This window comes from Podarcis melisellensis (genome assembly GCF_964234715.1).
Source record: "Podarcis melisellensis genome assembly, chromosome: 6".
NCBI classification, from domain to species: Eukaryota; Metazoa; Chordata; class Lepidosauria; order Squamata; family Lacertidae; genus Podarcis; species Podarcis melisellensis.
This window is the reverse complement of record NC_138538.1, coordinates 47,263,832-47,277,164: the sequence shown is the minus strand read 5'-3', so window position 1 is coordinate 47,277,164 and position 13,333 is coordinate 47,263,832. Positions and strand designations below refer to the sequence as shown.

The following is a 13,333-nucleotide window of genomic DNA, read 5'->3' as shown; positions in this document are numbered from 1 at the left end:
AGCTTGACGGAAGTGAGTTTCTTTGAGGCCAAAGCTGCAATCCTATGAGCCCAGCTGAACTAAAAGAAACATACTTCCAAGTATACATGCAGAGATTGCACAGTCAGTTGTCCACAGTGAGCAAGCACCGCGATTCACTTAAAATTGTTTTACCAGGGGTCAACTTTTTAGTGTGGCAGAACTTCTTGCCAATAGAGGTTCAGCACAAGTCATCTCTGCTCGTTTTTAGATGACTGTAACAACTCAGGCGGCAGGAAGACAAAGTCCCTACCGGAGAGGAATGGGAAGCAAAGCTGGTGGACTATGCTGAAATTGCAAAGCTGACTGGAAAACTCAGGAACCAAGAGTACAAAAACTTTTAAAAAGAATGGGAAAAATTTATAACGTAGCAGATGGAAACATCAGCAGGGTTTTAATCTCACTTGTAATGTAACAGATACCATGGATAATTTGGATTGACATAAAATATAGAGTATGGAATAATAGGCAGTTGTAAATGTTGATAAGGGGCGCGGGTGGTGCTGTAGTCTAAACCATTGAGCCTAGGACTTGCTGATCAGAAGGTTGGTGGTTCAAATCCCTGTGACGAGGTGAGCTCCCATTGCTTGGTCCCAGCTCCTGCCAGGTTAGCAGTTCGAAAGCACATCAAAGTGCAAGTAGATAAATAGGTACCACTTCTGCGGGAAGGTAAATGGGGTTTCTGTGCACTGCTGTGGTTTCACCAGAAGCGGCTTAGTCATGCTGGCCACATGACCCAGAAAATCTGTTTGCAGACAAACGTTGGCTCCCTCAGCCAGTAAAGCGAGATGAGTGCCGCAACCCCAGAATCGTTTGTGACTGGACTTAACTGTCCAGGGTCCTTTACCTTTACATTTAAATGTTGATAATAGGACCCATGGAGGGGGTGGGGGGGAAGTCGCGAGATTCAATCTCTATATATGTATATGCAATTGGATTGTTATAATTTTATATTTGTAAAATCAAATAAAAACTATGTTTTTTAAAAAATAGATTACTCTAACAACTGTATTTTTTCAGACAGGCCTTTCAAACCTGAGATTCTTGGGCAACAACATCTCACTGATGTGTTTGACATTTCTATTGCGATACTGTGGGGGTTTTTTTGTCTGTATGCCACTTTGTGATATTTTATATAAAACTGTGGCTTACACAAAGTTTACACAAAGTTTAGTAATAATATCATTGGTGATGATGTAGCCTACTGGCATTCTCCCAGCACAAGGTGAGATCCTGTGAGCTTTTTGCTGATCCAATAGGGCAAGGGTAGGGAACTTCAGAGCCACACACTAAATGCAGTCCTCCCGGCTTTTCTATCTGGTCCTCAGGATTCTCTCAAGGTCACAAACTTTCATGAGCCACACACCTCACCAGCCTTGCTTTGTATCCTCCTTGAGTTGTTTCACCTGGCCGGAAAGTGACCTTGAACTCTGATAATGCCCCCTGTTTACCTGTATGGAGCATGGAGTGTGTGTGGGGGGGGAGGGGGGTGTAGAAATGAGCCTGCTGTCCAAAGGAAAAATTTACATTTCCTGCTCCACCCACCACTGGTAAAAGGGGAAAACCAAATTTTCAGAGGCAGGCCTTTTTGCACATAGTTATAGGCAGGGATAATTGCTGAAAAAAGAAAGGAAAAGGAAGACCAAGAACAAAACACGATCACTAAAGTATAGGTTATTTCTCTAGAAGGCTGGTGCAATAAGTTATTTACTGTACTGACGATTAATGGTGTCAAAAATAAAACAGACTCATTTTTACTGTTTGCAAGTAAAAGGGCACATTCCTAATAGTGCCATTTAGAGTATATTGGTTTTTTTAAATGGAAACGTCTTTATATAAAGGATGTTATATAATAATAACAACCTGAGCAATCTATACCCAAACTTCTGTTTCCAAGCTCCATTAAATAACGTGCATTCCATAACGGAAATCTGTAACTGCAGAGGAATAAAGGAAGGCAAGAGGCTGCATACAAATGTTCAGTTAAAAATAATCTCAGCCAAAAAAAGAAGGGGGGGGGGAGAAAGGCTTTAAAAAGATTATTTCACAAAGCATCCAGCAAAACTCAAAATCTTTGTGAAAGAGTTGGCAAGATGCTCCTCCTTTTCCTATTATTTGCATGTGTGCCCTCTGATATAAGAGTAATGTAGGAAATAATTTCTTGAATCTTTTTTCTATTTATTTGGTATTAACTTGAAGTATTAACTATATACTTGAATCTATTGTGCTGAAGAAATTAAAGCTTATCTCCTAGTCTTCAGACACGACTCTGGTTTGAGAGGTTGCAATGAGCAGCACAATAACATATTACAACTCCCCCTTTTGCCATACCCTACAGAAGTACAAGTTGCTTACAGAATTTTTGTTTATATGATGCAAGCACAAAATCAACATTGCAGAAAAATGGGGGAAGGGGAAATATTTGCCTACCAATTCCAACCCCATTGGGTCATTTTATTTAGCGAAGTAGCAGTTGCAAGTCACTTAAAAGAAGAGACCCCTCCCCTGCTTCCCTTAAGGGGGTGATCTCACAGACTCTATGAGTAGCAACAATTTTCTCTGTTGAAATTCAACCTGCTACAGCAATGTAGTACCTGCTCCCTTTCTAAATTTTTTTTTAGAGCTGATGTAGAAAGAAAGAAAGGGTGAATTCAGGTGTGCAAAACTGACCTTTTTCTGTGTGTACAGTAGAGATCAACATACCTAAAAAAATTCCTTGCACAGCTATCTTTCCCCAAAACTCTACCTTCCATGGACATTAGTCAACAAATGATCACATTTAATTTGTTTAACTTGTATAATAGGCTCCTAAAAACCAGTGATGTATTAATTCTTAGTAGCCTGAGACCCAGTCATTCAGTGCATACATCTTAATCAGATTTCCTGGGTCCAGTACTGTTAAGTATAATTGCTTAATTGTACATTGAAATGGAAAATGAGTCTGAATGTGTATTGCTAAAGGGGAATGGAAAATTCCACCAAAGCTAAGAAGAGCTCTCTGGGTACCTAAACAGGTTGATAATTAACTGTTGATGTATCTCTGCTGGCTCACTCACATGGTGTTTAACTTAAGATCACATGGGAGGGTTATTCAGTTGCAAATCCCTATTTTGGGTGTGTGAGTTGTCTTTTCTCTCAAGTCACAGAAGACAAAGGTGTGCAAATGAGTCTCTTCTGGAGAGAAAACAGCCTCCAGGCTAATGGACTCTGTGGGAGAGAAAGAGGTCTGTTTGTCAGCTCTGATTGTAAATAGTATTCAATATTTGTAAGAAGCTGAACCTGTGCTTGGACAAGTACATGATATTATGCATCTATTTGGATATATCATTTATTACTTTAAATCAGTCTGAAAAAAGTTGTGTTAGTAAAGGTTTGAAACTATATTTTGGGTCTGGACAATATTTATTCCAAGAGGAGTCAGTTTTTATTCATCTTATTGCTTCAAGCTGTGCAATATTAATATCCACAGTATGTACACTGTGTGTGGATTGGGTCCTCTGTTCCACTTGCAAAAGAGATCACAAGTATTTGCAACACTTTGTGACACATGCAAGTAAGACGATGTCTGACAAACAAAATTCTAACATGTGAAGCTTTTCCTGTAAATGTATTTCCACACTAGAAAAAGCTTAACCTATTGGATTTCTGCCTGCCAAACAGCTGCTAATGACACAAGAACCCTGCTCTCCCTCCAATGCCATTCCTAAACCATGCAAACAAGTGTTGTGAGTTACAAACCAGTTGTGTTACTGGTATAGGTCTTTCGTCAAATGATCTTAGGCTGGCAATACAATATTCAGAGCAAGACCAGAAAAGGTATTTCAGATGGCAATGTGTGTAAAGATATTTAGGGTTTACAGCAACCAGATGCCCATGCTTGGATAAATTCAATATAAAAATTGTTAAAAAGAAATCTTTGTATTCTAAGAGCATGTGTTGCGATTATTTATTATTTATACCTCAGAATTACTACAGCAATGTTATCAGCACAGGTCAACCAACCCTTTTTGTTTTCTTGAGCAAAAAGCCTATGAGTCTCTGTCATGAATATACCCATTTTAGTTTTATACCAGCAGCAACAACCCACCCCAATGTATCCCACCATCATGGGTAAGAAAGCAGCTAATCGCCACTGTGCCAATCACATTTCCCTAAAAACGCACATACCAGAAGACAAGATAGTGGACTACATTGCAGTACTACTACTCTCTCACACTCTGCCCCCTGTAATATTACTACACTGGGCTACTTTGCAGGGGTGATGTAACCCACACTTTCTCTGCCACAATACCCACCCCTTTTGCGATACAGATATGTGATTGATTTAATGCTTACATACTCAAAAAACAAAATAGTTTGCATGAAATTAATCCTCGGTTAGGAAGAGCAATAAGCTCTTGTCTTTGCTGTTTCCCTTTGCTTTGGGGTGGACATGCTGTTGCCCATTTGCAACTATACTCAAATTCTGGATTTCTCTATTATTTTCTTATTGCAAATTCTTATTATTATTCTCTTTATCAGAGAAGATGGGAAAACAGCTTCAAAATAAGCACTTAGTCATTTCAAAATGAGCCAGGAAGTCCTTTCTCTATTGTTCGAAGAAGGAACTTCCCTGGGCCATTTTGAAGCCATTTGAGGTCTTCCCTTGCATGACTTCAAATTTCTACCTAGCAGTTATTACCTAATGAGTTACCTGGCCACTTTTTGGCTAAACACACTAAGGTGGGAACAGTCTTATATCTCACAAAGCAATTGTTTCAAATGGTGTCTGCTCATTTTCTTTCATAACTTTTGTTCCAAAAGGGTTAGATACTTTTTACAAATGAAATTTAGAATCTGGATCCCTTTCTGGTTCTGGGCCCCATGAAGATGTATGGCCTGCACACACCTCATCAGCTCTGACCTTCATCCTTCAAACTCCATCCCAAACAGAGTTTTTCTCCTGTCTCAATGGCTATCCAGATAGATGGACTCATTCAAAGCTATTGTTTTATTGATACAATAGTAGTAGGATGGCATGTGAGCATCTCAGTTGCCATGGCTACAGCTACTTCCTTAAGATATGCCTAATACAGCCCACTATCTGTTATATGATCTCTAGGGTCAAGGAATCATTCACAATAGCATCTAAATTGGCCTTCGCCAACCTGGTGCCATCCAGATGTTTTGGCATACAACTCACATCAGCCCTGCCAGCATGGCACCGGTTGGGTGAATGCTGGTCTAAACCCTTCTTTAAGTGCCAAGTTCAATAGAAAGGCTTAGGTACAATAGCATGTTGAAATTCATGAACACAGTTATAGTTAACACAAACACACCACCAATCTCAAGTTATCACATACAACACTGGGGGCAGAAAATTGCTACAGAGCCTGTAGCACTAATAAAGTTAAAGGACACAATCCTTTGGGGACTGAGAAGATCCAAGTGAAGTGAATGGGAGCTGCTTTTGTACAGCTTCCATTAATCTCAATGGGACTTACTTAGGAGAACAGCATAGTGGGTTGTGCCCCAATATGCTCTGAGTGCCTGGAAGAGGCCCCTTTTCTCAAAAAGCTCTCTGGGGTCAGTGCCAAGAAGCCTTCTGCCCTGATGTTTTGGGGACAGCTGAAGAAGTCACTCACCTCATAGACATTAAATTGGCTTTGTCCTCGTGCCAATTCACGGTAGCTGGTCGTAAACTCGCCAATGAAGTCGTGGCTGTTAAGTGGGAAAGAAATTGCTATGAGCAACACTGTAGAACAAAGGTACTCCCATTCCATCACCTCCTCTACTTGATAGGCCTCTTTTTTTAACCGAATAATAATAATGATCCCAGCAAGTAAGTGACAAGATCCCCTTCTCATCCCTGCCACACCCACCTTTCATTTTCCCAATGTGAATCTTACACATGTGGCCCTGGGATAAAAAATAATGTTGTTGTTGTTGTTGTTGTTTACTTTTACGTGATTGGAGAAAAGAATGTACTCTGCCGGTACAATGCAGCCAACTGCATAAGCCAAATTCCTTTTTACTAAATATGTTGATTAATGGGAGAGGGTTCATATTTTGTATAAATTGTTTTGTTTTGTTTCCTGGGGATCCTCAAAGAACCTCAAAGCATTTCACAGACCTGCAATACACAACACTGCTAAATTTCTTCTATCTAACTTTGGTTTCAGTCCAGCTCCTCCTAGCCAGAAATAATAAAAAACCCACATTTTTTTTAAAAAGGAGTTATAAATGCCACTTACCTGCCATCTCGGTCCCAGTCATATACCTCCACCTTTATAGTTCTGGAAAAGATGACATTAATGGTCATTCCCAAAGCAAGCTGCCATCCCTATTGCTATCACTTCAGATTCTTTCTCTCTGAGGAATTCGTTGGCAAGAAAAATGTCAAGCTGTACACGAGAGATAAAAGTTATCCTTCGCAGAAAACCTGGGGGAAATGAGCCCCAGTGGGATTTTGGTGATATTAAAACTGCACTGCTTTCTTTCTGTGGCAGGGAGTTTCCTGTGTGGGTCCTGCAGTAGCACTTTTGAGCCATTTGGGAATGAGGTTTCTGTACATTCATATACTATAGTTCAGGCATGTCCAGCAGGTAGATCACAGTACGACTGCAGTAGATTACTGGTAGATCATTGGCTCCCCCCAAAGAAGCTGAACAACTGTGGCTCCCCTAAAAAAAGCTCAACATTTTACCTCCTCCCTGAAAAAAACTCAACAACTTTGACCCGAACCCCCCACAAAAAGGGGGTAGATCACTGCCAGTTTTTAACTCTGAGTAGATCGCCGTCTCTTGGGAGATTGCCACCCCTGCAATAGTTAAATGAGCATGTGTTTAAGCTGATGGGCTGTGTACACAGATACAGTATCTCCAAAGCACATTCAGAGCACATTCTTTCCCTCAAAGAATTCTGGGCACTGTAGTTTGTCCCTCATAGAGTTACAACTCCTAGCAACCTTTAGAAAACAACAATGTCCAGAGGAGGGAAATGTGCTTTGAATGTGCTCAAAAGGAATAGTGTGTACACAGTCATGGCTTTCAATGTGTTAGGCAATTTGTTGCCAGGGAGTGAGGTGGGCAAGATGCCCTTTCTTCTAAGCCCTTTCAGAATGTGTCCTGACAGGGAAAGGAGCCAGAGACCCCCATTTTTCCATTCCCAGTAGCCTGTCCACCCATGAAAGAGAGTGAAGAAGCTGCCACAGCCCCTGAGGTGGTGTCCCTACAGGCCCTCTCCCCCCTGCCTTCATCACTGGCAACTGCATTGATGCCAATTTCTGGTGACATCTTGCAGGGTCTGGCCGAAATCTCATGGGTTCTCATGGAGAGTGACAGATCTCGTGAGATTTCGGTGAGATCTCACCAGAAACTCGTGCCGATGCCAGTGGTGCTGTCAGTCCCAGTGGCCCGGCAGAGCAGGGTGGCACTTCCCATCTTGCCTCTAGTGGCAAAAAGGGGACAAACCACCCCTGGAACCATACTTTGATAAGTGAATATTTGGGATATAAAAGATTCTGACAAATAAGCAAATAAACTGGCTTTGCTTTGTCTTTGAATAATGAAGAAATGTGAGTGGATGCTGCCAGATGAGCTCTCTAGGCTTTATTCAGTTGCACTAGGAAAGAGTTTCATCTTTGGTTAACAGATGGACCCACTGTGGCCAAGTTTGCAAACCCAGTGTCTAAAGACTATTTTGCTTACAACGACACCAGCTGTTCTCATTACTCCGAAGAAGGCAGTGGAGATGCTGGCCACAATCACTTTCCTCCTACTGTCCCCCTTCCTATGCCAGGTCCCCAGCCACTGGGTTGTTGTCAAGAAATGCCCTTGGCTAGCCAGCTTCTTAAACTCCTGTTAGAAGAGTGACAGTGATTAATTCACCCGTGGCTCCATGCATGTTGACAGGTGACAGGTGAAGTCTCACGGGTATTGGGGAGAGCGGAGAAGTCAGATCACTCTTTCAACTCCAGTTGGAGTTCATTTGCAGAGAATGTGCCACGTCCCCCAGTGACTTTTGCAATTGCTGCCTAAATATTTTCACTCCCTCTTGAAGCTCGCCAGTCTGCAAGCTGAACGGCTGCACTAGCCAGCAAGTTATAGAAAATGAATGAGTGGTAAAATATACAGCAAAGCCAGTATTTCATCAACGAATAGATAAGAATTCCTAAAAGGCCATGAAAAGGGGAAGACAGCAAATAACAATAAACATGCTCATGAAGATGAAAGAACATCGGATTCCTGTTGTGTGGAATGAATGGATATCCAATGAATGTGAGTTCTATGAATCCTTCTGTTGGCTAAGAGACTGCAAGGTTGGGAGGACACACCCGCCATCTTTCACCCAGTGGTTTGAAGACCTCACTCCCTTTTCTGTGTTTGATCATACAGTGATACCTCCGGTTATGAACTTAATTCATTCCAGAGGTCCATTCTTAACCCGAAACCATTCATAACCTGAGGTGCGCTTTTGCTAATGGGGTTTCCTGCTACCGGCGTGCCACGGGTGTGCAACTTCCACTCGTATCCCAGGGCAAAGTTTGTTGGGAAACGCCCTGGGGTTGTCCCTGCAGTCCTGAACTCCAAGCGTCGTCCAGTATGCGCAGCTCTCGAAAAGGCATCTCCCTTCTTCTCCAGTGAGCTTCAGTGACATATATCAAATGATATATGCACACAAATTTTCTAGCATGACACAGCAAGACGTGTGAGACATCGTAGAGCTAATCTATGTACAGTGGTACCTTGGGTTAAGAACTTAACTCATTCTGGAGGTCCATTCTTATCCTGAAACTGTTCTTAACCTGAGGTACCACTTTAGATCATGGGGCCACCCACTGCCACCGCGTGATTTCTGTTCTCATCCTGAAGCAAAGTTCTTAACCCAAGGTACTATTTCTGGGTTAGCACAGTATGTATCCTGAAGTGTCTGTTACCCAAGATACCACTGTATTTATTTACACACTTTGTACAGACAAAGGAATCATGGTGCTCGTTCTCTCCAGCTCCGAGAGGAAACAGGAACAAGTAAAAGCAAAAGTACAGTACAATAGTAAATACAGCTGAAGAGATAAGACTGTCTTCTGTCCCCACACTCTTCCCAGACAGGCATGTGATTTACACCAATCTCATCTGCAGCATCGGTGGCGTGAAATACTGACAAAGTTTGCTACAGGAGCATCTACTTCTGGGTTAGCGGAGCTCGTAACCCGAAGTGTTCGTAAGGAGGACGGTACGTAACCCGAGGTTCCACTGCATGGCTTATAACCACCAGTTTTGTTTAGATACCTACCTGGACTGCCTACGTGTTTAAATCAGAATTGATAAAATATTCTTTTTCTGTCAAGCTGGCAATATTTCTTTTAAATTATCACTAGTTTGATTTTTCTCTTCTTTCTTTCTGCTATATTCACAAAATCTTTTGTGAAAAACATTTTTCTAAAAAGTTGAAAGAATCTTCACAAAAATATTCACAAACTTAAGGATGGCAGCAAAAGAGAGATGCTGTTATCTCTTGGCGAGCTGGGAGCAGAGCGCAGAAAGCAATCAAGGCAGCCAGTGGTCTGCTACATTCCTATCTCAAATCACTCCAAAGCTCTGCTGAAGGACAATATAGAAATCTTTTCAATAATAAAAATATCAGAGGTGGGGAACCTTTGTACAGCAGGCTACATTCCATCCACGTAGAGCTTTCTACAAACACCTATATATGTCCATAGAATCATAGAATCATAGAGCTAGGAGGGACCTCAAGGGTCATCTAGCTCACCCCCCTGTAGAATCTCAGCTAAAGCCACCCAACCTCTGCTTTAAACCCTCCAACCCAGTTAAGCAAAAAGCATTATAACTGTTCAAAGCCCAAACTGGAGATTTCTCGCCTAACCAATGATGAGGGCTGTCTATGGGCTGCAAAGTCCAATGGGACAGCACTGATAACCTCTTCTTGGGTTGAGAAGTGCTGCTCTGATCTAAAAGGTAAAGGACCCCTGGATGGTTAAGTCCAGTCAAAGGCGATTATGGGGTTGCGACGCTCATCTCGCTTTCAGGCTGAGGGAGCCAGCGTTTGTCCACAGACAGCTTTCCAGGTCATGTGGCCAGCATGACTAAACTGCTTCTGGAACACCGTGATGGAAACCGGAGCAGCGCACGGAAATGCTGTTTACCTTCCTGCCGCAGTGGTACCTATTTATCTACTTGTACTGCCGTGCTTTCGAACTGCTAGGTTGGCAGGAGCAGGGACAGAGCTCACTCCATCACATTCCATCACTCTGATGTGTATCACTACTTGGACAGTTAATCTGTGTTTATAGTACCCAGAACGGAAAACGGCAGTTTAAGCCCTAAAAAACAGGCAGATACTCAATTTAAAGCTTGCCAGTTGGTAACATCAGGACACACATTCTCTTTCTTGGGTCTCTATGTGCATTTGCTATTCCCTTCTGCAAATGAATTCCTTTCAGTCTCTCAGATTTTAGAATTTCACAAATTTCTTAGAACAGACGTACACACTATTTTTTAATGTGGTAAACCCATGAGCTTATATTGTCTTATCAGTTTAATACCCTCTAAATATTTCACATTTCAAAAGAGCGACACTTGGGTGTATTTATCAACACCCCTATTCTCACACCAAAGATCACTGCTAGACATCCCTCCCTATACACACAATTATACCTTGTTGAAGGCTCTTCTCCACCTGACAGGAGCTGTGTTCTGCAAAAGCCTGATATATATATTTTTTGCACTGATTTAGATGCATGCTCTTCGGATTATATGGTGGAAAAAACACGATGGTCTTATAGAGCTTTGTTCCATTCTGACTGGTGGAAATTGCAGCGTTGCGTCTCAAGCAAACAGTATTTTCTGCCATCTTTAACTTCTTCATCTGCTTCTGAACAGGTCCAAACAAATTATTAAAATGACTCCCACCCTCTTATCCTTGCAATTCCTGCATTGGATCTTTAATTAGTTTGTTTCGACTGCTGCGTGGGCCTTCCCCACCCCCACCCCTCATTTTTAGGTGGTATATTTTTAGCTTTAGTTGCCATGGAAACATATGACACTGGGACCAAGCTAGTCACTGATCGAGACAACAAATGCAATCTTCTCCTCATTCTGTTTCCTGATTGAAAGTGTGCTTTCAAATATTAACCTTTTCCTCATCCAGTAGTTGGAAATGACAGCAGGTGTTGGCTGCAAATCCTGGCTACTTACAGGGTAGGTGTTTGTATAGAAAGTCACTACCTATAGCTGTATTTAGAGCTCTCCCCTTGATCCCTGTTTCTATGATCATCATCCATGTGCGGGACTGGAACTGCCCAGCTGATATGAACAGGCTTATGGTACATCCATACTTGCAGAAGTACAATCAAATGTAGCAGAAGAAACCCTAAAGAAAAGTGAGGAAAGGCAGTTCGATGAAGACTGAGCTGCCCCTGATTGTTGTGGGGCAGGGGTGGAAATTTGGAGTGGAATGTCATATCTTGGAAAATGCCATGGCTAGCTGACTCAGATCCTGAGTCAGAAATCTTCTGCTGCAGGTCCCTCCTTGTTGCCTTACAGTCTTCATTAGCAATAGCTTCTGCAACTCTCTACCCATCCTCCTCTACATCAGACTCAAGCAGACAAAATGTGCTCCAACTCCATATATTTTATTCTCTGTAGGAAGCAGATTGGTGGAATTGGTGCAGTCAGCATATCTCAAAGACCTTCATTGGCTCCCAGTACATTTCTGAGCACAATTCAAAGTGTTGGTGCTGACCTTTAAAGGCCTAAATGGCCTCGGCCCAGTATACCTGAAGGAGCGTCTCTACCGCCATCGTTCAGCCCAAACACTGAGGTCCAGTGCTGAGAGCCTTCTGGCAGTTCCCTCACTGTGAGAAGTGAAGTTACAGGGAACCAGGCAGAAGGCTTTCTCGGTAGTGATGCCTGCCCTGTGGAACGCCCTCCCATCAGATGTCAAGCAAATAAACAGTTGTCCTATTTTTAGACGACATCTGAAGGCAGCCCTGTTTAGGGAAGTTTTTAATGTTTGAAGTTTTATTTTGTTTTTAAGGTTCTGTTGAAAGCCGCCCAGAGTGGCTGGGGAAACCCAGCCAGATGGACAGGGTAGAAATAAATTATTATTATTATTATTATTATTATTATTATTATTATTATTATAATTATTATTATTATTATTATTATTATTATTATTATTACAGTGGTACCTCAGGTTAAGTACTTAATTAAAACTGTTCTTAACCTGAAGCACCACTTTAGCTAATGGGGCCTCCTGCTGCCGCCGCACCGCCAGAGCACGATTTCTGCTCTCATCCTGAAGCAAAGTTCTTAACCTGAAGCACTATTTCTGGGTTAGCGGAGTCTGTAACCTGAAGCGTATGTAACCCAAGGTACCACTGCATTATTATTATTATTATTATTATTATTATTATTATTACTACTACTACTACTAGGAAATGTACTTTGAATATGCTTTAGAGGTCTAGTATTTACATAACTTCATTGCCACCTTTGCAGAACTCAGATACCCAAACCATCTGAAACAGCCATGTTTAGGGAAGTTTCTAATGTTAGATGTTTCTCCTCCTCCTCCTCATTAATAATAATAATATTCTATTGGGAGCTGCCCAGAGTGGGCCCAGAGTGGTTGGGGAAACCCAGCCAAATTGGCAGGGTATAAATAATAAAATAATTATTATTATTATTATTATTATTATTATTATTATTATTATTATTATTATTATTATTGTAGGCTCAGGATTTCTGCTGGTTATTATTTTTAAAATTATCAAAAATAAATGTGAGAACAGAGATCTAGCACTCACTTTTGATTATCATGAGTTAAATATATATTTTTTAAGTTCTTATAAAAATTCAGCAGCATTTTAGTGCTAATCTCTCCTTATATACACATTACAGTATGCTGTTTGTCCTAATGAACATGTATTTTTGTGAGTCATTTTCCTTAATTAAATGTATTTTTGCATGTTGTTTATATGAATATATGTATTTCACTGCACACTTCACCCTAATATTCTATCTCTACCTTTTTATGACCTTATTCTTTTGCTACTGTTTGCTTTAAACTGACTGTAATTCTGCGTTTTGTAAATTGCTATAAGCAGCCAGTGTGGTGAAGGGTGAGTAAAGAAAAAAAAAATGGAATGCAAAATGTTTGGTTGGAAGGCTGCAACACAAAATTCAGAGAAGCTCAAATTTGGAAGAGTAGCTGCCTTTTGGTTTGTGTATTGCTCTGGGAAATGAGAATTAGGCAGGTTCACATTAAAATGTGAACTGCATCTCTTTCCATCCCCAGTTCCCTGTCACAGATA

At 41.3% G+C, this 13,333-nt stretch overlaps 1 protein-coding gene across 2 annotated transcripts in view; it reads right to left on the bottom strand.

The window, feature by feature from the left end:
- The window catches only part of CPNE5 (copine 5), a 124,191-nt gene that overhangs the window by 33,598 nt on the left and 77,260 nt on the right, over positions 1-13,333 (bottom strand). For both annotated transcript variants that reach the window (XR_014169413.1, XM_081915405.1), the window contains 2 exons: positions 6,252-6,293; positions 5,643-5,718 (listed from right to left, as the gene is read on the bottom strand). Coding sequence is in view for 1 of the 2 variants with exons in the window: in XM_081915405.1 (XP_081771531.1) it covers positions 5,643-5,718; positions 6,252-6,293 (118 nt within the window). In the remaining variant the exon portion in view is untranslated. The remainder of the gene's footprint in view (positions 1-5,642; positions 5,719-6,251; positions 6,294-13,333) is intronic.